This window comes from Brienomyrus brachyistius, chromosome 5, assembly GCF_023856365.1.
Source record: "Brienomyrus brachyistius isolate T26 chromosome 5, BBRACH_0.4, whole genome shotgun sequence".
NCBI classification, from domain to species: Eukaryota; Metazoa; Chordata; class Actinopteri; order Osteoglossiformes; family Mormyridae; genus Brienomyrus; species Brienomyrus brachyistius.
Window position 1 is genome coordinate 28,090,087 of NC_064537.1, and position 25,228 is coordinate 28,115,314.

The 25,228-nt window shown below is 44.1% G+C and overlaps 1 protein-coding gene and 1 long non-coding RNA gene across 2 annotated transcripts in view; one reads left to right on the top strand and one right to left on the bottom strand.

The window, feature by feature from the left end:
* LOC125742125 (uncharacterized) lies at positions 1 to 1,705 on the top strand. Its single transcript, XR_007398023.1, has 3 exons — positions 1 to 98; positions 694 to 1,038; positions 1,391 to 1,705. It is a non-coding gene; the product is annotated as an uncharacterized LOC125742125 (long non-coding RNA).
* Positions 63 to 25,228, bottom strand: part of LOC125742120 (unconventional myosin-XV-like) — a 41,485-nt gene continuing 16,319 nt past the window's right edge. Inside the window, exons 8-65 of the mRNA XM_049013800.1 lie at positions 25,105 to 25,168; positions 24,555 to 24,668; positions 24,191 to 24,352; positions 23,680 to 23,793; positions 21,263 to 21,321; positions 21,039 to 21,162; positions 20,819 to 20,914; positions 20,500 to 20,631; positions 20,290 to 20,415; positions 19,890 to 19,967; positions 19,648 to 19,802; positions 19,436 to 19,481; positions 19,203 to 19,327; positions 17,948 to 18,065; positions 16,836 to 17,011; positions 16,651 to 16,735; positions 16,448 to 16,501; positions 16,277 to 16,358; positions 15,834 to 15,964; positions 15,091 to 15,186; positions 14,750 to 14,985; positions 14,465 to 14,643; positions 13,859 to 13,931; positions 13,343 to 13,534; positions 12,980 to 13,086; positions 12,804 to 12,898; positions 11,851 to 11,974; positions 10,577 to 10,669; positions 10,063 to 10,127; positions 9,368 to 9,580; positions 9,178 to 9,238; positions 8,931 to 9,051; positions 8,752 to 8,842; positions 8,260 to 8,416; positions 8,057 to 8,172; positions 7,864 to 7,923; positions 7,704 to 7,779; positions 7,334 to 7,449; positions 7,114 to 7,232; positions 6,379 to 6,520; positions 6,185 to 6,296; positions 5,765 to 5,839; positions 5,033 to 5,238; positions 4,751 to 4,893; positions 4,567 to 4,639; positions 4,331 to 4,403; positions 4,063 to 4,136; positions 3,698 to 3,780; positions 3,474 to 3,604; positions 3,207 to 3,301; positions 3,038 to 3,115; positions 2,834 to 2,930; positions 2,362 to 2,522; positions 2,152 to 2,285; positions 1,719 to 1,852; positions 1,323 to 1,456; positions 804 to 944; positions 63 to 190 (exon numbers count right to left, since the gene is read on the bottom strand). Of these exons, the coding sequence (XP_048869757.1) occupies positions 89 to 190; positions 804 to 944; positions 1,323 to 1,456; positions 1,719 to 1,852; positions 2,152 to 2,285; positions 2,362 to 2,522; positions 2,834 to 2,930; positions 3,038 to 3,115; positions 3,207 to 3,301; positions 3,474 to 3,604; positions 3,698 to 3,780; positions 4,063 to 4,136; positions 4,331 to 4,403; positions 4,567 to 4,639; positions 4,751 to 4,893; positions 5,033 to 5,238; positions 5,765 to 5,839; positions 6,185 to 6,296; positions 6,379 to 6,520; positions 7,114 to 7,232; positions 7,334 to 7,449; positions 7,704 to 7,779; positions 7,864 to 7,923; positions 8,057 to 8,172; positions 8,260 to 8,416; positions 8,752 to 8,842; positions 8,931 to 9,051; positions 9,178 to 9,238; positions 9,368 to 9,580; positions 10,063 to 10,127; positions 10,577 to 10,669; positions 11,851 to 11,974; positions 12,804 to 12,898; positions 12,980 to 13,086; positions 13,343 to 13,534; positions 13,859 to 13,931; positions 14,465 to 14,643; positions 14,750 to 14,985; positions 15,091 to 15,186; positions 15,834 to 15,964; positions 16,277 to 16,358; positions 16,448 to 16,501; positions 16,651 to 16,735; positions 16,836 to 17,011; positions 17,948 to 18,065; positions 19,203 to 19,327; positions 19,436 to 19,481; positions 19,648 to 19,802; positions 19,890 to 19,967; positions 20,290 to 20,415; positions 20,500 to 20,631; positions 20,819 to 20,914; positions 21,039 to 21,162; positions 21,263 to 21,321; positions 23,680 to 23,793; positions 24,191 to 24,352; positions 24,555 to 24,668; positions 25,105 to 25,168 (6,619 nt within the window). The 3' untranslated portion in view covers positions 63 to 88. The remainder of the gene's footprint in view (positions 191 to 803; positions 945 to 1,322; positions 1,457 to 1,718; positions 1,853 to 2,151; positions 2,286 to 2,361; positions 2,523 to 2,833; positions 2,931 to 3,037; positions 3,116 to 3,206; positions 3,302 to 3,473; positions 3,605 to 3,697; positions 3,781 to 4,062; positions 4,137 to 4,330; positions 4,404 to 4,566; positions 4,640 to 4,750; positions 4,894 to 5,032; positions 5,239 to 5,764; positions 5,840 to 6,184; positions 6,297 to 6,378; positions 6,521 to 7,113; positions 7,233 to 7,333; positions 7,450 to 7,703; positions 7,780 to 7,863; positions 7,924 to 8,056; positions 8,173 to 8,259; positions 8,417 to 8,751; positions 8,843 to 8,930; positions 9,052 to 9,177; positions 9,239 to 9,367; positions 9,581 to 10,062; positions 10,128 to 10,576; positions 10,670 to 11,850; positions 11,975 to 12,803; positions 12,899 to 12,979; positions 13,087 to 13,342; positions 13,535 to 13,858; positions 13,932 to 14,464; positions 14,644 to 14,749; positions 14,986 to 15,090; positions 15,187 to 15,833; positions 15,965 to 16,276; positions 16,359 to 16,447; positions 16,502 to 16,650; positions 16,736 to 16,835; positions 17,012 to 17,947; positions 18,066 to 19,202; positions 19,328 to 19,435; positions 19,482 to 19,647; positions 19,803 to 19,889; positions 19,968 to 20,289; positions 20,416 to 20,499; positions 20,632 to 20,818; positions 20,915 to 21,038; positions 21,163 to 21,262; positions 21,322 to 23,679; positions 23,794 to 24,190; positions 24,353 to 24,554; positions 24,669 to 25,104; positions 25,169 to 25,228) is intronic.

The window sequence follows — 25,228 nt, forward strand, 5'->3', positions numbered from 1 at the left end:
GTGAGTATCTGTATGTGAGTGTTTCTCTGTACCTTGCAGGTCGCAGTGTTTTCTCAGTCATGCTGCAGCCTATGCGGATAAAGCCCCATCAGAGCAAGGTGATTTCGCTGGGGGGGAGGGTCAGCCGCCTCTCACGTGCGGAAAGCATCGTCTCCACGTGCACAGCAATGACGCGACAGAGTTCCAGGCCCTGCCGTCACACACGGGCACATTTCTCTCAGACACTGTCGCAAACTAATATACATTTATTAGCAAAAATATTTGTCCGAAGTGAGGTTCAATTTAGAGTGCAGGTTGGTGGAGTAACAGGGTTATGGGCCCAGAAGTGAAAACACTCGACTGACTACAGGATTTGAACCAGTGACCTTCTGATCAGGAGGACAGACTCCTGAGCCACTGAGCCAACACACCTGACTCTTAAGGTCCACTTTCCCTGTATTGATTTGCCTTCGGTCTCCTCTATTTTCATTTTAATTTCTGTGTTCCATGTTCCAATATCATTACAATGTCTTTAGCATAAGACAAAATGAATCCACAGGTAATGCCGGAAATGCACACTTGCTTTTTTAAAAATTCACACAATGGAAAATGTACTATCAATATAGCTAAACTAGAATAACCAGCAGGGATAACTATATTACTGCTTTATGCTGGTTCAGATTGTAGAAATTAGGCACATTTGTGTCATTGTAGGTAAAAAGAACTGCTTGCGAAGCAGAGGCGCTGTGCACCTCTGAGCCAGGGCAGCTGGATAATGGGAGAGAAATGGGACGGTGGAGTCGTGCCAGTGTTCCCAGGGCTACCTGCTCCAGCTGAAGCTGCGTGATGTGCTGGGAAATCAGGTCTCCCAGCATGACCTCCACGTAGGGGAAGCTGGAGCCAGCTGTGGGTCTCTGCGTGCGTGTGGACTGCACCTCCTTCAGGGGGAATTTCACCATCAGCTCCTGCAAAGGGAGAGACAAATAATTTTTTCCCTCTAAATCCGGTTTAAGCCGTGTAAGACTTCGCATTAGACTTGGGCAACTGCGCCACACTCAGGTAAGATAAATGCGGTCTGACAGCTCGTGTTTTTGCATACTGCGGGTCCCACACATCTGAACTAGGTAGTTATTACGCATCAGGTCATCGCTGCTCACATTTAAAGTTTTATGCATTAGTTGAAGATTATTTTAACTTTTAACATGACTCTAGCATTAATGTGTTAATGACAAACATGTAACCTGACACCAAGCCTTAGCAATGACCCGTATAGTGATGGTTTTCCATGTACTAACATTGCTTCACAGGCTAGTGAGAGGTCAGAGGTCAGAGGTCAGTCTTACCAGCGAGTCCTTGTTCAGGAAGTTCAGGCCATTTTGATTGACAGCCAGTATGCATGGTGTTACAATAGAACTGTCGCTGCTGCTCTGGATGAAGAAGAAGGATGAGCCGAACATGGAGAAGGCGCTCACCAGCCCTGGACATACAGGCAAAGTCAAGCGGAGGAGAAAAGAGAAGACATGTGAAATACGTTTACCAGCATTGGAAGTGTCCTATATGCAAAACAGGGTCTAAAAAAAGAGATCAAAAAAGAGAGAAATGGGAGGAGAAGAGAGTTTATCAGTGGACTCCCAAGAATATACATTTATACTCTCAGCGACTTAGCTTTCTGGCAGGGGGGGGGCTGCTGGAACTGCATTTAAACGTATTGCACTTAAAAAAATAAATATTGCTCCTACCTAGGAATTGTGCTCTGGCCTGGTGAGGGCTCAGGGCTTGGACCTGCTGCATGTGTTGAATCACCATGTTTAACCACTGTTGAGGGCGCTGTAACCCAAAGAACTTAGCTGGAACGCAGTCCTGAACCTCACGGCTGCGAAGGTTGGACAATGTCGAAAAAATACAGATCCAAAGTTAGATCTCATGACAGACTTTTATCCAGAATTACTCCAGTTTATAAGAGTTTATAGTATGTTGGTATAATGTAATTTGTAATGTAAGATATCAAGGCCAATAAATGAAATATGGATGGAGCCATGGAAGTAGTTAATTATGGGAAATGTAGTTTTTTTTAAAAGTTATTTTGTAAAATGACTTTAGGTGACACTTTGTAGACTGTGGATTAAGAAGGTTTACATGTCATCAAAGAGTAATATGCCACCTTAGACCTACATGGTGGGCAGGTAGATGCTGTCCTTTGCACGGTGTTGCAGTGCACCTAGCTTGCATATTTGCTGACATTGCTGCTCGCTGAGCTTCCCCTGGGGCAGGACGCTGAGCAGGCCCTTTAGGTAGTCAGGAAGCACCTGGAGGAACATGGGCCATCATTCAGAGCACCTGCCCAAGCAGCAGACAGACACAAGTGACCAGAATGGAGTGTACCTGGTTGAAGTGCATAGTGACACAAAGCTCGTTGTCAAACTTCAGTGGTTGGGACCAGATCACCCTCCTAAACCAGAAGCTGTAGCTGCTGTCAGTCTGCTCAGCCTCCGTAGCGATGTCCAGAATGTACTCTTTCTTGTTCAGTGGGCGTACATGCTGGCCTACAAGAACACTCTGATTCAGGAACATGATTTGGAAATGGTTAACGGTGTCCTCCAGGCACTCCGTTTTTGTCCTGCAGTTCGAAGGCTTGTCGTGAATTGGTATCTCTAAGTTGTATGTGTGTTTGTAATCTGAGATCCTATCCAGAGTGTTCTCTTGCCTAATGCTCTATGATGCCCGAATTGGGTAAATGGATAGAAGATGGATGATGGCAAAAATTATGTATTCATTTCTTTCTTGCTCACTTGCTTCGAAAGCTATACATGAATCCATAATCATACAATACGAAATATGGACTCCATATCCTCACCTTTGTTGGTGACCACAAAAATGGCATACTCCTGCATTGCCTCTGCTTTTTGTAGTCCCATCTCATAACAAATTTCTTCTATAACATCCAATGCAACCTGAGATGCAAACGAAACGCGCAGGATATTAGCCGAATATTCAAAACATGTCAAGACATCTGCATGAGGTATCTTGCAGGCATGAAGCTCACCCTTGAGCAACTTACGGTGCACGTTTTGATTTTGAGATGGCGCTCGATTCCTCCAGGAATGAGAATCAACTGCCGCTTGGAGCTTCGTCCCGCCTGAATAGGGAGATGGGCAGCGCAACGTCTCTAAGGGATGTTCCAGCAAAACAGGGTCACAAACTAAAAGGCAGAGTCTCGATGTACTGACCACCATGGCCTTCAGTTCCATGTTTCCGGGGAACACTCGGCGTCCACCACACTGGAACGTCTTTCTGAGATTTTGCTCACAAGCTTTAGCGATTCCTAGCATGGAAACATTAGGTAGCCTTATGTATACATATATACAGGGATGGACATAACTGGTATGCAAGTACACATTCACCTTTAAACATGATACCTGCGACAATCGATTGTGATAACAGTGTAAATGCATACTTATTTTATGTACATTTGCGCTGATATGAAAATTAAAGACCTTGGAAGAGAACGCCGGGCCCTTTAGAGGTGTCCTGCAGAAACCTCAGGAGGTAGGGCTTCATCACCTCTGAGCAGCGGTAGTAGGCTGAGAGGATGTAGAGCAGCCTCCAACCCTTCTGAGAGCTGTCCCTGTACAGTGTCGGCAAGACCAGCCAAAAAAGTCACTGCAGCCCCACAGAACGTCAACAAAGAGTTCAACACATAGCGTGGAAGCACACTCACAGTTTCGAACTCGTGTTTGCAGTGATCTGCTTGAGGAGCTGGCAGTAAGCTTCATCCTTCAATGGTCCATACTCCCCAGTTAGCTGTAAATCATGTTTAAGTGCCCATTAGTTGATATGTAACGTGGATACATTCAAGGTCGGATTTACACACGGGCTAACCTGAGCTGTAGCCAAGGGCCCCAAGTTGTAGCGGGCCCCAAATTTTTTGTGTGGTTGTTACAGCAGCATTTTAAGCAGTAGCCAGAGCTCGATCAGTAACTTTATCTCCCACCCCCCTAAATTCAGCCCTGGGCACACTGATTACAATTATGTTTGCAGACCTATTGTTATACGAATCGATACGTGAGTCAGGAAACCTTGTACCTTCAGAAACTGACAGACCACATCTTGTTCTGTCTGACCTCTTGGGGGCTGGTCGCCCATAAACTTCATAATAGCTGTTGATAATACGGAATGAAAATTGCTTAGAAAATGACAAACGCAGCCCACACTAGAGAAAGTAGGATTACACTTACGTTTCAAGCAAAGGGCAAGAATTGAATAGTGTTGACTATCTACACATGAATCCACATAGCAGATGTTGTGGATGGTTCACATTATGTAAGTAATTATATACAGGCTCCCTACTCACCCAGGAAAATGTCCACAGCGACTCTGTTTATGTTAACATCTGTGAAGTCTATTAAAGACTCCTGGATCGGGAACTGCAGAAAGAAAGACTCAGGATGCATCGCAAGCCAAAGAACGGAATTCATCAATTAAACACAGAAAAGAAATACACACTTAATGAACAGCACTACGCGTAAAAAATCGTACCGATAAAAACATGTGCTATGGGGGATTGTTAGAATAGAGCACAACTGTTACCTTGGAGTATTTCACCATGTCAGAAGGTTCTCTCAAATCTTTGCTCTTCTTGGACTTCTTTCTGTATGAATCACTGACAATAAACAGAACTTTTTACTGTTTTTGTGTATGGTTTCTTTTTCGCTATTTCACAGATATACAGTAACGTTCAACAAAACGTAACGCTTGGAATGAAATGACTGACCTATTTCTCGCCTGGGCTCCTCTGAAGTACTTCTTGGCAAACTCCACTAGGTTGTATTGGCTGTCCTGCAGCACAGACTCATCCAGATCGGAATTATTGTTGTCACCGCAATCCTCGTGGTAATCACTGACATTGAGCGCCACCTAGAGGAAGGTACTGTATCATGTCAATGGGTTACCAGTGAAAATCTGTTTAATTAGACAAAAGCAATTGGAAGTGTCTTCTACTGAACAGCCAATGAAAAAGGCAGACAGTTCTAAGTGTGGGGGGAGGGAGGTGTACCTCAATGGAATGATCCAGTTCGTGGGCAGCTACAGATGAGGCCACAGCCACAACAACTGCAGCAGATGCCGCCACCTGACCTTGCCTGTTCTTTGGCTTCTCCTTCCTGTCCACGGGCAGATTGATGAAGTCCGGTGCTGCCACAGGCTGGACGAGTTCTGCAGGGAATATCCCTGAACGGCCATGGATCGCGCCAAACCTCCAGCCTTGATGAAGGCAGAGAGAAGGATTTAATGTCACAAATTGTTTATGGTATAATGTGACCCAATACAACATAAGTTGGATGCAAGACTGCCACCGCAAAGCATCCCAAATATAATGCGCAAATTGGTGAATGAAAAAGTCTAACGGCAGTGAGTATTATTATAAGCATAAAAACAATTATTTACTGCAAGAACATGAGTCAAATATACTACTGTTACTGTTTCACGTTCAGTTCATCAATGAATGGATACTGACAATAATGAATAAAAATAAATGAAAAGAAAACACAATTAGCCTCAATATCTATATGTTTATGTTTGAATACCCGTTATGGCTAATTCTGTACATGTGACCATACCTACATAACATACACTCTGTTTAAGGTCACAACGCTATAACGAATCTCGCTATACTGATGGTTTCCTGTTTCCATGGCACACCAAGTCTGTGACGTATTAAGCTTCAGAATAGCTATCAAAGATGATGGTGAAATGATGCAGTGCATTTTAACGGGCCATACAAACCCACCAAAGTCAGGGGTGTCTTTCTTCAATCCTTCTAAATACATCACCTTCTTCCTCACGACACATCCGTAGTACTGACCTGCACAGGGTTCGAAAACTGATGAACATGTGTGTTTGATGCTCATAGGAGTTTTACTTACACAAAAATGTTCTGAGGGCAGAAGGAAAAAATGATTGGTTCAAACAGATAACCAATCAGATTGTAGATGAGGTGGGTCCAAGCATCTAGAGGAAGATGTCATGGTCCCGCCTCTTCTAGTTGTTTAGACCCACCTTCTCTACAATCTGATTGGTTATATGTTTGAACCAATCATTTTTCCTTCTGCCCTGAGAACATTTTTATGTAGGAAAAACTCCCACGAGTATGTCTGACAGGCACATTCTGAATCACAGGTGAAGGGATTTCCCTGTCGCTGCATCTGACCTTCCTGCAATCCATCCAGGGCCTGCAGTCGGATGATGTCCCCCTTATGGAAGCTCAGAAGTGTCCTCTCATCTGTGATGTAATTCTGTACGGCCACCACACAGTCTGAATCCTGCAGATAGGTGTGGAAGAGCTTTATAACTGCACACTGGTTGCCAGTGCTGCGACAAAAAGGCTTTCCATTGGAGGCTCACTTTCTTGAGCTCGGTGATGAAGAAGTCCACCATAGCTTTGACCTGAGAGGCTTTAGGGGAGAACAGTATCAGCTTCTCATTGGTCAGGTTGATCTCCAGCATGTTCCTTGAGGGGATGGTGAGGAACATGATGTCCGTATAGCTAAAAATTAAGAGAAGAATTTTATTTATTTATTTATTTATTTTCTAGAAACACCCACTGGAAATGACTGTAATAGATAGTAAGATGCTAGTTTTCAAGTTGACAATGACTTTTTGTTCATTTGTAAAAAGACCAGAGATATTAAGGTCATATTCTGTTTATTAAAAAATGTATGAAAAGACACAAAATTCATCATATGAGGTTAAAGAATACCATTCAATAGTGACCCAGTACCGGATCAGCGTATGGAAGATGGAGAAACGGGTGTCCAATACAGTAATACTGGCCTCACAAGAAAGGAATTCATGCCGTAATGAACAGATTGTACATAAATACAGATTTTAAAAGAATCTGACAATGAGCTCTTTTAAATGTAGATTTAATACTCACATCAAATATATAAAACACTAGCATTACACACATTTTGCAATTCATAACTTGAGAATGTTCATAGCTATCTGTCATAGAATAAAATGAAATTCTGTTAATATGCAAATAAACTAAGCATACAAAGAATAAAAAGGTAGCACACTTTTCCATGAATATAACTGGTATGACCAGTGGGGGGCGCAGTGACCTCCTTCCTCATGTACCTGTAGGGCCGTAGGACCCTGAAGTAGTCCAGATCGGCTGCGCTGCTCTTTACCATCCTGAGGAGTTTGATCCCACTGTGGGAGACGGCGAGGACCTGCACGCCAGTGCCCACACTGCCCTGAGGAGCACGCACACGTATACACACTCATGCACAGCCACGTATACATGTGAGACCCTGTGTCACGCACTGAGTGTCACGGCACTTGCGACGGCACTCACGGAGGCCGGGAACAGGCGTGAGAAGTAAATGTCCCAGGAATCGCGCGCGGTCGTGACCACCTTTTTCTTCACACCATCATCCTGGCTGAGAGTCCCTGAATCGATCCGGTGCTCGGCTGCAACACAAGCGGCCAAGAGTGTCATAGTTTAGAGCCAGGTGCAGCAGGTCTTCATTTGCATCTTTACGTTTTTTATTTATAAAGCAGACGATTGAATCCAAAGCGATGTGCAAATGAGAAAGCTGGGTGAGCCAGCCCACAGAGCAACAGGGGGTAAAGGCCTCACTCAAAAACCCAAAGGTGAAATCACTTTGCTGACCATGGGATTCGAACCAGCGATCTTCCGATTACAGGCATAATGTTAGATTTACCGAAGAGAGATTTCATTTTGAGTCTCTCCTCCTTGCTGATGCGGATACAGGCCTCTGAGAAGGTATCACTGATGATCTAGATGGGAGGGTATGCAGTAACGGTGAGTCAGGTGGAGCACAATGGTGATTGCTAACAATGTGTGTCAAGCACTTAGCCTACCTGTCTGAATATAAGATCCAGTACTAGCGGACTGTTAAAGCTCTCCTTTGGGTAGAAAACCTGCAGTAGAATGAAGGAAAATCAGACCCAATGAATGCCATAGGTAATCAAATGAACATAGTGTGGAGATTTAGTGTGGATCTGTGGATGATCGTGTGTTTAGCTATGTGGGAATTGTATTTGTAGGACTGACCTCCTTCCGGAGGTAGACCTTCCAGGGCACGTTGGTGTAGGTGTAGTGGTCCTCGTTGATCCTCCTGTGCAGCTGGGTCTGGATGTCCTCTCCCTCCACTGGCAGCTCTCGGGACACTGGATCATAAATAGGACAGAGTGTCACCACCCCCTTTTCCATATGCTGCAGGTCCGCCGAGCATCTCTCTGCAACGCTGCAATGACCTGTAGGAGGCGCACAGGCTCCCTGAAAGCTCAGCGGAACCAGCGTCTGGGCCCGTATCGTCCTGATGCTTCTGGGACGCCTCAGAACTCTTTCCTCATCCATGTTCTGTTCCTTTAATGAAGATACTGCAGTAATGGAGGCTATTGGCTTTCTGAGCTGTGTGATAAGTTGGAGAGAGAGGGCAGCAATGTGAAGCCATAATCATGAACAGTATGTGTATGTGGCTGTATGGTTTGCATGGGCTGTACAAAGGGGTGGGGCACTGGCCCAAACTGAAAAATGATCGGCTCCTGTAGTGCCTCCACCCCTGTCACTCACTGAATCAAAACATTTCATTGGCTAATAATAAGGCTGATCCCACTGTATGAATTATGGTCCCCCGTATGCCCTCCATTTTAAAACATATTGAGATTAATACTATGAGGAGTATTAGCAGCAGTTAAATAAACATATATTTGTACAGCGTATTTTACAGTAGATTTGGTTTGTACCTCAGGTGGCTGAGTGTTCATCTGTCCTTTCAGGATCATCATGGCTTCATCATGGGGGTTCATCTTCTTCACAAACACTTTGCCTTCTTTCCTGCAACATGAAAATCACCTGTCTCAGTAACCACGAACACCGTCGATACATACGGCACGGTGGACCCAGAACGGTACATGTGACATACCTTTTAATCTCGGCGGGTTTGGTGGCTGGGGTCGGCTGGTACTGTTTGATGATGTCCTTGATGCTGTGTGTTGGCTCTGTGTGCTCCGAGTTGGTGGCGGAGGATCTCACCACATCCTGACCTGGGCCAGGTGAGACACATGTCCACACACTAAGACACAAATCACTTCCTGTTTTCCAGGTGTGCAGCACCTCAGCACCAGACCGCACCCTGACCTTCATGTTCGGGGAGTAACAACGAGACGTACCGGAGCGCTGAGGCTTTTCCTTGTCACTGGGGGGACCGGGGGCTTGTGTCGTCCCTTTTGCCTGCAGAATGTTTGGCGTATAAACGTTAAGCGTTTTGATCGTAGAGATCACAAGACATCACACATGGAATGGAGGACTGCAATAGTAGAAAGGCAAACCTCCCGCAGGTCAGTGCCAGGACAGACTCACCGGAGCGGCCACGGCAGCGCGGGGGAGGGGGGACACACTCTTGGCAGAGCGGTCCCGGCCGGCCGAGTCAGCGAGACAGCTGGCATAGGGGTTAGTAAGGTTAGTGTAGGGATTGACGGGGGGCCTGGCGTAGGGGTTGGTTGGTGGGCTGCCTGGAGGGCTGGTCATGGGGCTGGAGACTATGGCCATGGCCTGCATGGTCATCTGCTGGGCCTGCCGTGGACAGAGACGCAGCACTCAGACTGGGACGTGGGACAACCAGCAGCGGCAGTCTGTCATGAGCCCTGGGTCTGGATCTCTGCATTGACAATGCGTGCAGGAACCATTTAAACCAGTGTTTCCCAATACAATCCACGGGGACCCACAGATCTACTTTTTTGCTCCCCCTGAGCTCCCTGCCAGACAGTCCATGTCTTTGTGGACTGTCAGTGGGCCCCCAAGGACTGGATTGGGAAACACTGGTTTGGGGAAATATGCAATTACACTGGAGCACAATGAAGTGTCCCCCCCCCCCCCCCCACCCCCGACACAGTTTCTCTTGTCCAGAAGCTACGTTATACGTTATAATTCAAGCATACAAGGGTGAGGCATCAGAAAACTAGGACAGAAGTAAATTTCAAATGTCAATAGAAAATCTTGAATCACGTAAGTTATCGTTGACCTGGAAATGGCTTAACAGTAATGAGGATACTGACAATGATGATGGCCTGCTGGTTAATGACGGCTTGCTGCTGTGGGGTCAGAACAGTCTGTTCAGCACCTTTAACAGATGGAATATATCAGCATTAATAAAATGGACAAACGCACAGCATATTATTATATCAGCATTGTTGTCCTGCCCCGATCGTCCGCTCCTACCGTGTGCCACGCCCCTTTGTTAACCTCGCGTGGAATCCCCGTGCGATCAGCTTTTTCTTGTTGCTGTCATTAGTCCAATGTATTTAAGTCTGCGTTAGGTATGTTTTCCCCAGTCCGGTCATTTACATCTGACGTCTGTCTTGTGCTTCGCCTCACGTGTTCCTGATGTTTTGTATAATAAATCCCTCGTTCCCCAATTCGCCGTCTCCCTGCTCCTGTTTCCCCGGTCTGTGTCCAAACTTTTGACTAACGCTGTATATAAATGTTTTGCTGTGGTGATGTGACACTAAATTAAGTTAGAATATTATGAATCACATTCAGAAGTTGGTTGTATTGCTCCATCATGTTTACCTGGCAGTGTTGGCACATTGGGCGTCGGTGGTACAGTGGACATGCCTGGCACGCCTGGTACAGCCCCGCCTACCCTGGGCAGCACTTGCACGGCTAAAAACACGAGACATGTGTCACTGATGTTGGCACACATGCACGCTTTCAGGAATGCCAGCCAACACAATACAAAAACAAAAATCTAGATTTTCATCTGACCTAATTAGACTGAAGTTAAAATAAGCTGTTCTTTTTTCTATCAAAATAAAATGTAGTGTGTAGAATTATCAGTTGTTTGGGTTATTAATTTCCATCCATCCACCCATTTTCCAAACCGCTTATCCTACTGGGTCGTGGGGGGTCCGGAGCCTATCCCGGAAGCAATGGGCATGAGGCAGGGAACAACCCAGGATGGGGGGCCAGCCCATCGCAGGGCACACTCACACACCATTCACACACACAGGCACACCTACGGGCAATTTAGCAACTCCAGTTAGCCTCAGCATGTTTTTTGGATTCTGGGGGGAAACCGGAGTACCCGGAGGAAACCCCACGACGACATGGGGAGAACATGCAAACTCCACACACATGTAACCCAGGTGGAGACTCGAACCCGGGTCCCAGAGGTGTGAGGCAACAGTGCTAATCACTGCACCACCATACCGCCCCCGGGTTATTCATTTCTCAAAGACAATTTTGGTAAAATTGTTTTCATTTATTTGCTTATTTTTACTGACAGAGACACTGGCTTGTTTAGGGTTGTTTATACAGCACTAATAGGAAACTGGCAAAACATGTGAAGCCAAGCCTGCTGAAAAAAACAATTAAACCCGTCATGAAATATTTAGCACAACAAAACACCTTCAAATTAAACCATTTAGAAGACTGAATGAGCATAAATATATTTTTATGGTAAACTCAGGAATGGTGTGCTGATTAAATCTATTGCTTTAAAACAAAGGTTCTCAGTTGAAGTTACGCAGACTAATTAAAAATTAAATGGAGAAGGAAGAGGAGGGAAAGCACAGAGTCATATTAGACAGATGACTTAGTTTGATGCTTTGCTACAATAATATTTCTTGGTCACAATGGAGGCCTTCGCATGAGCCTCTACTAGTGAGAATATTTACTGGAGTAAACAGACTATTGACTGTACTTCACCCCTTGTACTGCCTCTACCCAGTACTGGGAGATATGCAAACCAGCTACAGGAAACCAGCAGTGAATCTATTTGCTGGAATTCTGCATTAGGCAGGAAGAGGGGATTGGGGGGGGGGCAGCCTTGGGACTGGACTCACCGCCAGACTGCCAGTTGGGCCGGTAAGACGTGCCTGCGGCAGACGGCGCGCCCCCCCTCTCGCCCCCACCGACTCCACCGCCACCCTTCATCCGGCTGGAGATGCTGGTCGGCTTGTCCAGGTCCTTTTGAGGAGACAGGGAGGTGTGACGGTGAGACCCCCCAAGCAGAAAACTGCATCTGCCTGTTACAGATACCCTGTCCGCTCTATTATGGGGCATGTCTGACCCCACGCTGTACTCGACTAGGTCAAAGGCATGATGGTCCCCGACAGTCACATGATTTACGCAAAGTACAGATCCTTTTCCATAGAAATGCCCCACTTGCATTTCTTAAAAATCCTCCACTGGCCGTCAGGGCTAACGTAATGCCTGTAATCTAGGAGCTCTCTGAGAATCTAGGGCAGGGTTCATTAAAAAATAACCTATTCATTTCCTAAGTGTCATATCCTCAGGCAGTGTAAGTGATCCTTAAAAAAAAAAATTAACTGGGGGAGCCTCAGTGCTCTGAGAATTACGGTAATTTGGTAATTTAATCACTATTTTGTTGGAGAGGATCAGTTTCTGTCAGTACACATCTGATACATGCAAATTCTCATACACACACAAGATCAGATATCCTTCACACAATGCATGGTGTGACCACTCACTTCATTTACCTGACCACGTTACCAGTTCTACTCTGGTAGAAATTGTATTATTTATGTAGCAGAATGTAAAGGAGGCATCCATGACCATGGTAAAGACATCCACAGAAAAACTGTAATGTTTGTTTCAAATGCATACAATAAACACAAATGTACTTTCATCAGAAAACGGAAGATGTCTTTCCATGTCCCATTCCAAGTAAATGGTCAAATTTAATTTAAATACTAGTTAACTAGTTGTCTTATCAGTGCTGAGAGTAACTTCATACTTTAAAACTGATCGTGGAATAGAGGAAGTATCACTTTACCCCATTGCCATACGAGAGGACCGGGTCAAACAGGCTGTCAAGGTACCGGTCCAAACCTCTCTGCGTGGGGACGTCCGCCATCATGTCATTTTCCGCTGAAAGGAGCGGAAGGCATGGGTAGTTTCAGAGATCTTCGTAATGAAATGACTTCTCAGCTCACCCAGACGGGGGCTTACCATGGCTGTGGTACCCCTCTGAGTCAGGCAGGCTGTGCATAGCTGGATATCTTGTGTGGGAGAGTGGTCCTTCTTCATCAGATTCAAAACCACTCCCAAACAGGCTGCTGGGGTGTTCCGAAGGCATAGGGTAACACAGGTAGTTTATGGGTCTGTAAATTTTTACTCTACACTATATAAGGTTACATGTTTTAGCAATAGACCATGTATAGTAAGAGGTTTACAATATCGTTGTCTAGTGATTTGGATGAATACCACCATAATAAGACTGTGAGCAGATAAACTTGGTGCTGATCTTACAACACAACAGGTCATTGTTTTACAGCCACTGGCACATTTCGTCCCAATACACGGTCGACTTACATGCGGCCATCGAACTTGGTCTGGGATGGATCTTCTGAAGAGGAGATGAAGTAGGACTTCTGCCTTGGGAAGTCGGCCATTAGTTCTAGGTCACATATGAGGTCCATGACGTAGTCATGCCCCTGTAGTTCTACACGGTTTCTGTGCTCCTTCAGGAGGACTGACCAGCCTCTGCGGCCATCCAGTACTCCCCTGCAGGGAGACGAACACATAGCAGGTACCCAAATCAGGAGCACAGACACCACAGAAACAGCGCTATCCATTAGCAATGCTAATCGATGACAACTGGTGATGTAGGTAACATTTGTTGGAAACATGACCAACACTGTAACATTACAGACCTCCTTCTTTTCAGGAAGTGTAAATCTTTACCCACCATTTTGTCGCCCTTTTTAAAGGAAGGTCATCAAACTTGCGAAAACTGAGCCTGAGATTAGCTGAAACTTTGCCATTACCTAAGCTAGCTCTAATCAGGGCAATTTACTTAATTAGGAAAGTGTCCGGTGGTTGTTTCACCTGTGCCGGAGTACGTCTCCTGCCAACTCCTCTCCATTGGTCCAGGAATGAAGAGGACACAGGAAGGAGGCCCCTGAGGAAGAAATGGAAGACTGGTAAAATAATTAGGCCGAAAGGCAACACCGGCATATCTAGAACATGACACATAGAGGTGTAGATTAGGTGCTTTCTAATGGACTTCGAAGGCACAAAAGCAGATGGGTGACTTGGGACAAAATAGGAGAAACGTTCCTGGCTACAAAACGTATAACGGCATAACAGCAGTAGGTAATATCTTGGCCTCACTGCTTAACTTTCATATAAGTGGGCAGATGATGAATGATAGGATGGATGGATGAAGTAACAACTACAATATTCACAGCAGTATTTTTACATGCAAATTTATGAAAATAAATAGCAGTAGATTATCAAGATTTTGTCCTTGGAATTTCCTACGCTTTTCCTATCATGGCCACATGATTTACTCAAGACAGGAGCAAATTAAATATATGTAAAATATAACTATACGCAATTCTCCTTAGAATGATTGTGAAATTGGAGCCGATGCTTATGTAAATTTAAATATAGGTATAAACCCTTATAAAGTATCGATGCAGTGTGGCTCACCATCAAAACAATGAACCTGCAAAACCATGTTTGCTCTTTTCCTATTGGCTGTCCACTCCAGCAGAGATGGTGGGTAGGTTCTGGCAGTCCCTGGGTCATGCTTGGACTTCTGCATAGCTTGTATAAGTCTGTGTTGGCAAACAGCTTTGAAGCCATTGTAGGCATAGTCTGAAACATACCTGCAAATCAAACCAGGATCTTAAATAATGGGTTAGGCAGTTAAGGTTAGGGAAAAGACACTTTTGCAGTAGTGGACTTCCAAAGCGACAAGGAGCAGCATCTTACTTTAGAAGATATTTGTCCATTTTTTTAGACGGTGCAAATGCGCTCAAGCAGGCAGAGAGGAGCAGCCAGCCCCTCTCCGAGTTGGCAGAGTTGTCGTTTCTCCAGACTTGGTTGGCAATTTGAAATAGGATTTCATCCCTCAGCCCCTGGATAGACAAGCCCCTCTGGATGATGTAGTTCCCAAACAGGTTCTCCTGAGCTCCATTGAGATGTGGGTCTCCCATAAACCTTAAAATCTCAACAAGTGAAAAAAGACAATCATGGAGTGTAATGTTTGCCGAAGCACCTAGCAGAGCAGGGCTGCTGTCTGTAAGCGCTACTGAGTGAATTCAGGATCCTACCATTAAGAAGATGTCCAGAGCTTCTTGTTTCAACTCCTCATCCAAATGCGTCAAAGGGGCTTCAAGTGGTTCAGTCAACATTCCAAACTTTGGTTCCTATATTTCAGGAATGGATCTGTAAGACGTTTAATGGCAACTACCATCGTCCCTGTTAAATATATTACTTGTTAAGTGACATACAACTTTGTACATGAAATATAAATAAAAATCAAATTCAAACTTTTGAATTTAACCTTTCACCTTCTAGATAAGTGGTTAGAAGGAAAGGTGAATGGAAATTCCCTGTTCCAATGAACTGGGGATCTATAAAGGAATTCTGATATACAGAATGGAGTCACATTCTGATAAATCGAATATCGTAAGGTGAAAATGCATTTTAATACAGTACACCTAACCTGACAAACATCATAGCCTAGCCTACCTTAAAAACAAGCTTAGGACACTTACATTAGCCTACAGTCGGGCAAAATCATTAACACAAAGCCTATTTTATAATAAAATGTTGAATATCCCATTTAATGTATTGAATAATGGACTGAAAGCAAAAAAAACATTTACCCATCGTAAAGTCTAAATATCATCACACGGACCATTGTAACCCGGGGACCGTCTGTAATTTTAATTTTCATTTTATATTCCGGGAAACCCTAATCTGATAAATGGACATGGTGAACAAGAATTGGATGGATAACTGAAGCAGAAGACAGAACAAATGAGCCATTGCAGTCTCATTTCAGTCTTACCCTAAAGTGAGTCTGGATATATCTGGAGATGAGGTAGTTGTTAATGTCAAGTGGTAGCGTAAGCTGAGACTCCACCTGTATCTTTGGGGCCTGGACCAGAGCAAGGCAATCCGAATGCAGCTCTTTGCCAGCTGAGGTCAACAAACAAGGTGCCAATCAGGGATCACAGTAACGTGCAACAGGGCTGAAAGTGGGCATGACGTCAGATCGCTAAACTCTCCTTTGCAGCGAGTCAGATAATAACCGTGTTGGCCATGTCACACGCACAAATGGGCAAACATACAACAGCCAGGCTCATATCTAACCTCATCACCGGCCAGTCCGTCTAAGACTAGCTGAAACTAATAAATCTTTAATATGCATTGGTCACGTTAGTAAGTCGAGCAGGAGACATCGAGGGAGTCAAGCCGAATCGGCATAGATGAGCTGAATCTGTCAGAGACCTGCCAAGGCCTGTAGGAGTCCGCCGAGCTCCGCTGGGATGGGTAGGTGGGTGACATCGACCACTCTCCGCCTCATCAGCTCCTGCATGATGGGACGCGTCGGAACGTGAGCCCGCCTGGAAGGGCTCCAAGTTTTTAGGCCATAAACATTCTTGACGGGATGATGTTTACCATTTCGATTTGCATCCTTTCGGCCTCTGCTTGCCTCACAGATGCCAGCTTTACCTGAGGAAACAGAAGATTTTTAAAAATCCATGAGCAGGAGAATTCAGGTTCAACACCAACAAGAAATGATTAATAATAATGTTATCAAAAATACTCTACAAGATTTGCAGTCTTTAAGGTTTCCAGTATATGTGGGAGCTGATTTGTACCTCAATGTTTCTCTTTTGGTTCACATAGACGTTGACCAAAGCTCGGAACCTGATCAGGCTTCGTCTCATCTTCACGATACGCATCCTGACCGCATTCAGACAAAGTAAAGAAAAGAGGGAGCCAGTGGGCGAGTGAGGTGAGGGCAGCGGGGAGCGCTCTGAGAGCGGCGCCGACGGGACCCTACCGGACGAGAAAGCCGCGGCACTGGGCCTGGAGTCTGATGACCGTGACGCGCAGAGACGTGAACTGTTTGTGGAGGAGGTACACGCGGTAATAGCGCTGCAGCGTGAGGGCCGCTACGTGCATCACACGGTCCCGCTTGCTCTCCAGCAGCTGGTACAGGTCCTCCTTCATGAAGATCTAGAGAGAAAGGCAGGCAGGCGTCCAAACACAAATTCACAATGTTAAAACAAACAGGAAGTGAGGTGCATTCAAGGCATAGTTCAGGCTAAAATGGTCCTACTTGCGGGAATGTTTGCCAGGTCCCTACGGCTACCATTATAAAGCATAAACAAGCTTATCAATGTTCATACTCTCTAAAATTACACATTTAATATTGATCGGCTTATAATCAATCAATACAACAGGCTGTTTTATTCTTGCCTGAAAGGACTGGTTAGCGTTATCTGGATGGCTTGATGCTTGATATCAACTACACCAGTGTTCCTCAACCTGGTCACCCCCAGATGGTCCACATTTCTGCTCCCACCCAGCTCCCTGCCAGATAGTCCACAAATTTTCCTCACTCCTAGATCCCTACGAGGGACAGGATTGTCTGGGGGTCCTCGAGGTCTGGGCTGAGAGACACAGAACTACACAAACTAAACAGGTGAAACTTGATAGGAAGCTAACTGAATAAATGATATCATATCATAGTAACAATTAAGGTAAACGATTTGACCTTAGCCTAACGCTGTTTTGTCTGGAATGCTTTTTGTTGGCTCTGCTCTCTCACACTTTAAATAATAAATGAAGAGCAAATTTCCAAAACTCACTCAGTCCATGGGATACATTCATGAGAAAATTTCTGTGAACTTACTGAGTTTTGGAAATTTAATGAAAGTGAGTGACTTTTGGTTCTCAGTACTGTACCATATGAAGAGGACTGGCTTTAGGTCCGTGGGGGGTCCGTGGGGGCCTCAACTCAATAAATCCAAAGTATAGGCTGAATGAATTTTCGAAATTTGCTCTTCAAATGTCATTTATTTTTTTCCAGTGGCTACACATATGAAATTTATGTCACACATAAAATGCTCCAGTTAGGAGGAGTTAATATTGATGTATCTTTTTTCTCACCTTGGTGACCCCAACTTGATAGTCCGCTTTCTTGACCAGGCAGAGCTTTTTCAACATGGCGACACAATTCTCTCCGTCCATGGGTGGAGGACATCGCAATCCCAGCAGGGCTTTGTACCTGACAAATACATCAGAACCTCTGCTTGTCATATGGGACCCGTCGCCACGAAATGATTCTTAAGTCGCACTGGTAGAACTGCACCCATAAGACTCATTTCGTGGTGATGGGTCACATATTCAAGGTTGGCCGCAGTCACTCGCACATCATTCACTCACACATCATTCAATCGCACACCATTCACTCACACAGCAAGAACACGCACAGCAATCAATCGCACAACATTCACTCTAACAACATTCACTCGCACACCATTCACTTGCACACCATTCACTCACACACCATTCAATCGCACACCGTTCAATCGCACACCGTTCACTCGCACACCATTCACTCGCACACATTCACTCACACACCATTCACTCGCACACCATTCACTCACACAGCAAGAACTCGCACAGCAATCAATCGCACAACATTCACTCGCACACCATTCACTTGCACACCCTTCATTCACACACCATTCACTTGCACAGCAATCGCTCACAAACCGTTCACTGGCATACCATTCACTCACACACCATTCACTCGCACACCATTCACTTGCACACCATTCACTCACACACCATTCACTCGCACACTATTCACTCGCACACTATTCACTTGCACACCATTCACTCGCACACCATTCACTCGCACACTATTCACTTGCACACCATTCACTCGCACATCATTCACTCGCACATCATTCACTCGCACACCATTCACTCGCACACTATTCACTTGCACACCATTCACTCGCACAGGCACATCTATGGACAATTTGGTAACTTCACTACACCAGCATTTGCTTTGGACTGTGGGAGGAAACCAGAGTACCCAGTGGAAACCATAACGACATGGGGGGAACATCCAAACTCAACACACACAGAACTAGTGCTGAACCTCGGTCCCAGAGGTGTGAGGTAACAGTGCTGACAACTGCACCAGTTTTCTATAAATTCCAGCATTCAAAGAAGAGTGAAAATATTTTACTGAAAAAGGCAAGTGGGACTTCTGAAAATTCAGCTTGTTTCTGGTCAGTGATGGGGCTTTTTTGGAGATATTAGTTTTAGGTTTAAAATTAAATTACTAAATTTGCTATGGATGGTATCTATCCTTTTGTACTGTCAGAGATCACAGTGAATGCAGACGTACCTATTGAGAAAATCACGGAAAAGCACTCTGATCGGGTACCCTTCCTTCCGGATCCTAATCGTCTGCAGGATTCCAGAATACCGAAGCTGGGTGCTGACCAGCTCGGTGTCAAATACACCAGGTTCCTGCAGCAACAGGTATCATTAATGAGTATCAACTAAATCCAAGATGAGTTGATTTACTTTATAAATAAAGCAGTTAGCCTCAAAATGAAGGGGAATAATTATACATACCTTTTTATTGTTGGGTTTTATGCAGCGTACAAAAAAAGGGTTGCACCTACATGTGCGACAGACCAAATAGTGACACGTATAAGAAAATAAACTCTGCAAAAAGTATTACAGGTTAAAAAATGACATGGCCTAAAATCTCCATAAGTGGAGCAGATACGTGGGGCAATGCCCACTGAGTGAAGATCCACTAAGAGCTCCAGGTCGCCCGGTACCTCTCCATCTTATCCACGAGCTCCAGGAGGGACTGCTGGAACTTGGCCGCCACCGTGGAGGGCGGAATGCGGCGTGAGACGATGCTGCTCTTCCCCGAGAGGGACCTCTGTCTGGCCAGGATGCCGGTGTGTTTCAGGAAGAGGTTTGCCACCATCTGTACACAGTGGCAGGCCGCTCGTGACACCCGGTCCGCTTCCGCAGGACATGCGAGCTCACTTCGTGAAAACGCCTAAACTCTTACCCGGTTTTTGCTCTGAGTGAAGAGATCCAGGACATCCTGCCGCACGTTATCGTAGTTTTTATCCAGGAACTTGTGTGCCTGAAATGGAGGCATTAAAGTATTTAGTCAGTCTGGTGTTACTTAAGCATTAATGCCAGGTGAATGCAATCTACTTTTCCACAATCTAGCTAGGATTATTTAACTAGGATTTCTTTTCTTAGCTATAATATATGGATTGGAAACGTTAAACAGCAAGCTAAGCCTCTGGTGCATCTTCCGCATCTCAGAGCTTCACTTGCATTACACTCAAGGACTTGAATTACTCTCAGGCTTTAATTTAAGTATTGATTACTGTTCTAATTTGCAGAACACGCAAGTTTGAACTGTTAGCTGGTTGCAGACACAACGTAACGCAGCATGCCTGGTAAGTGACTTTTCCAGCGTAATGTTTAATGGCGAATTCAGGCTGGGGCATCTTTGGCTTCGCATAAAGTGGGTTGTTTCCATGGTGGTAGTGACACTTCTGGAGGAAAGTGTGGTCTGTGGCCTGGGATCGGAGACGTTACATTAAGACAGTGAGAAAATCAAAAGCTGGACATATGACCAATTTCTCGGCACTTGAAATCCTTACCTGAGGGAAGCAACTCTGGTCATCGAGAATTCGAAGTATCCCATAAGGCTTTGAGGCAATGAGGTCAATACAGTCCTGATTGTTGCTGAAAGGCACTTCATTCCAACTGATCTGCTCTCTCATATATTCATCCTTCGAAAATAATTGATGCCCACAATTCAGTGCACAACCAAATGAGAACTCAATGAACCTAAATCAGAGACTTACTTACTCCTCCCAGAGTATTATCTTATTGAAAACGTTACATATTCATCCTTTTACGATTCTTTGCACACAGGAATGAGAACTCAATGAACCTAAACCAGACTTTAAGACTTGCCTGCTCCTCCCTGAATATTATCTTATTGAAAAAGAATTGTAGATACTCATTTGCATAGTTGATGCACAGCTGTTCAAAGCTGTTAAATGCGAGATCCTGTAAACAGAGATAAAATAAAGTGCCTGAGCTTTAATACAGGTTCACACCTAGACATGGCATCGTCTACAGAAAAAAAGCCAATGTCAAAAAAAATAGTTATTAGTTAGAAAGAGACTCTTACCTCAAATCCATAAATATCAAGTATAGAGATGGAAAAGGACTCATTTCTTGGATAAACTAGACCATTTATTCTGTCTGTGAGCCAGTTGAACAGAAGGGAGTACAGGATCTTGGCAACTGCATCTCTGGATTTCAAAAAGCAACACGGGAACTTCTTAATTAATTTAAAAACAATTGAATATTAATGCAATAAAGCTTAATTATTTAAAATAAATACTTAGTGACCTGGCATCAACCGCACTCTCCACTGTTAGAGGGGTATATATCTTCTCTCTCATTGTCTCCTGTAAGCAAAGAACAAGCATGAATGCCTACAAAGGGGTGTCAGACTGAAAGTTCCATGTTAAAAACCACCGATGAATTTGTGGGATGACCAAGGCTTATTTAGTTTGCATGACACAATCTTTACTATATGCAAATAACATTTACAAATGCGAACTTTGAATTAAACATTACTCATGAAAATTCTGTTTTTAAATCAACAATGATATAGAAAAATCTCTCTGAAGATATAGAGTTAAATAAAATGCATCCACTGGGCTGATGAACTAACTGCTCTTATTAGACATTATCCACTGGGTCCACCTTTTGATTGAGTAATAGACCCAGGAAAGCAAAGATTACAACTAGAACGTCTTGCTGAATTTTACGCTGACTCGCTACTGCAGAGTTTGTCATTGTGGGTGGGGGGAGGGGGGGGGGACACTATGTAACACAGGAACACCTTTCATGACCTGGATGGAACCTAAATTCACAAGTAAATGTCAGGGCTGCCATCTGTCATGCATCTGCCGTGGCACTCGCTCTTTCAGACTCACCCTCACGCAAGACATCTTGTAGCAAATCTATATTATTCCATTATAAACGTAAAATTACTTATATCAAAAAGATTGGGGTGGTTTGCAAACCCTACAGACATTTGCAAAGCAATGATACTCGGCAGTAGAGAAAATGGGAATTTGGTCATTATGATTGTCATGGTGCAGTCTTATTTTTGAATTTTTATTTTACGTATTTATTTTTCACAAATAAGAATTAGCTTTTGTTATTCAGACTCATCAGCATTGCCTTTGGTCTATACTTGTTCCTAATTGTGTTTGTAATTTTAGTAATAATTTCAAAACTAATTCAGTTTTCCCAGCTGAACCAAAATTGCACCAATTTGTGAACCCAAAACTGAGGTCTGCAGGAACCGTGAATTTTGTGTACCGTTACACCCCTACTTCCGGGCCATTTTTAACAGAGTATATGAATAATTTTGTGAGCTGTAAAGAATTGTGCTGCGGGCCGAATGTGGCACGAAGACTTTGAGTTTGATGCATGTGATGCACAGCAAGCCCCAATATTGAAAGTAAAATCTAGCTATCATACTTAAGCTATTGTCGACATACGTTATCGTCACAGAGGGACAACTGATATGGCCAACACTGCACGTGACAGCTGACACACAACGCCTCCATTTGTATGGGTAAATGCAACCTGTAACTCCAGTGATCATGCTTGTTTATTTATTAAATGAACAAGGTGCTTTACAAAAGAACAAAGAGCTATTGTCAAGACAGCCCTCCATCCATCCATCCATATAATCCATAAAATCCATCTAATTCATAAATCTTACACAACAGCTTATCCGGTACAGGGGTCAAACACATATTCAAAGGTTAAAAAAGGTTTTTTGCAGTTGCATGAAGGATGCATTTGAATCTCCCATTGATATCACCTATCCTAACGTCAACCAAAGAACCACTAAATATAAGATAATGAATGGTGCCCCAAAACACTACTCTCTACAGCCAAAGGGTTCTCCTGCTGCTGTCTGGACCCTGCTTTCTCAAAAGTCACGTCAGATATGGAGCTTCTCAGGCTCTGTGCGGTACCGGCTCCACTCATTGTATCAGTGAAATGTAACATTAAGGAGTGGCGGCAGCCAATGCGATTCGAGTGCTGATTTAGCTGGGGCTCAGGGTAACCCCCGATCGGGTTCCCGCTGTTTCCATAGCAGTGTCACCCGCTATAATTAACTTTGATTGCCATTCAGCCCAAGGGCCTTGGACCTTATATGCATCATTTGAGGTTTTGTCTGGGTTCATTGTACCAGTTGTTAGGCGCGCAAATTGAAACTTATTGGCTGTTTTATGTTTCAGGGCTACAGTTCAGAGATGGAACACCAATGGTTGACGTCTGGGCCAAGCTAAGGGCATTTTCTGCTATTTTGCCTGAGGTCCGGAGATTACCAATCAGGGCTCTCAAACACAATTCATGTTCAATAAACATTAACTTTTTGTCAAAATGTAAAAGGTCTATAAAATTATGCAATATTGCAAAAGGCATCTGCTATCTGTCCAGAAGGTAGTGAGTTCAAACCCTATAATCATATTACTGGTGGTCTTGACCAACACCCTAACCCCCTCTAAGTCACAAGAATACTGGTTAGCCCTGGGCTGTGACCTCAAGCGTCCGTCTCACCTGTATGCTCAAGGAGAGCAAGATGGGATATGTGAATATTGAATTTCTTTATACTAACTACCTCTACAATGACAATAAAGGCCTTAGCTTCATAAACAAATGTAATTTCCATTTGGTGCCTTTTCACCAAATGAGCCCCAAAGCCACCTTCGCCCCCGCACTGCCCACAGCCTCACCGTCACTTTGAAAGTGATGGATTTCTGAAGCCCTTCTGGTGAGATCTGCAGCAGTTCAGCCACCACACGGATCTCTTTCGCACTCACCACTGATGCCATCTCCTGGGAATCGGCCTGCAGGAGGTCAATAAATGCATCAATGTGTGATTTTCATTCTGTAAAGTTTTTGCCTAGACATTAAAAAAATTGTAATTAAACCAGTTACAAGCTGGTAAAACAGCAGGACATGAACCAGGAAAATCGTGGGCGTGATTAACAACTATTAGTTCCTCCTGCCACGATGTCTATAATGGTGAAATTAGCAAAGAAGACTGAACTGATAAAACACTAAATGAATTAAAAAAAGAGCATTAAAAAACTTCTTTATAGTTATTTGTGGAGGAAAACTATCACCAACCAGCGCTTGAGTATTCTTTTTTGTAAACTTTCCATTCACATTACATGAGAAACATCGACCTAGCATTGGGGCAATAACCGGCAAGAATAACCAAGAAACTCATCTCCACTACACCTCATAGCGCTCAAAGAACACATTTCCCAGGTGGAGGATAGAAGACAGGACTCTAAAGATGCTGTTCTGGTCTTCAGCGCTGAAGCTGAGGATCTCCATGGCGCCAAGGACCCTGTGGAAATCGTCTTCATCGCTTTTACCAGGGATCTCACAATTACCTCCCTATAGAACCAGACAAAGAGCGGGGGATGGTCAAGGAGGCTGAATGACAGGCTTCTGAAAGTTGGATGTTTTCTACAAACAAAAAGAATAAGAGAAAGCCTAGATGATGAGTCAGCTAGCTAGTTTACAAGAGCCATTGTCCCTGAAACACACAATATCACATCACAGCCAACAATAAACCAGCACAAGTAAGTTTCCATACCTGGTTGAGGTAATAGTAAGTCTCTGCCTCCTGAAGGTAGAACAACCTCCTCTGCTGGGAAGGGAGGCCAGCCAACATCTCGTAGAAAATGTGGTAGTTTCTTTCATTTTTGGCCTTGAGAAGAAAAGGATGCGCGATGCACTTATACTAATGATTATTAATTTCTATACTAATTTTACAGAATAGACGTGGTTGTAAATTGTTTTATTTAGAATGTGATTTTTTTTTTATCTGTGGTCTTGGTAAAAAAGAAAAGAATGTTGCTTTTATTAATATTAATACTTTCACTGGAAGTAGGTGTTATGGATTTTTTTATTATTTGATTTCATGCTGTATATCATTGAGCGCATGAATATTTGACATATTATCGTTTACAACAAAACAGTTTTTACAATTTACAATGGTTGCCTCAATTCGGGATTTCAGTCAAATCCATTAATATTGCACCAGATACATCTCAAAGCTGCACAAATGCAGTTTAATGAGAGAGCACTTCCAAAACTGAGGCACATTTAGGTATCAAGGCTGGGCCTCCTTTGTATGTGCTCACCTGAAACACAATCCTGGACTTCTCAAGGAGGTACTGCGAGGTTATGGCACCGCTGATCACACCCCTGTGTTAAATAATGCAGGTTGCTGTATTCACACCAAGCACGTAAGTATCCCAACATCGC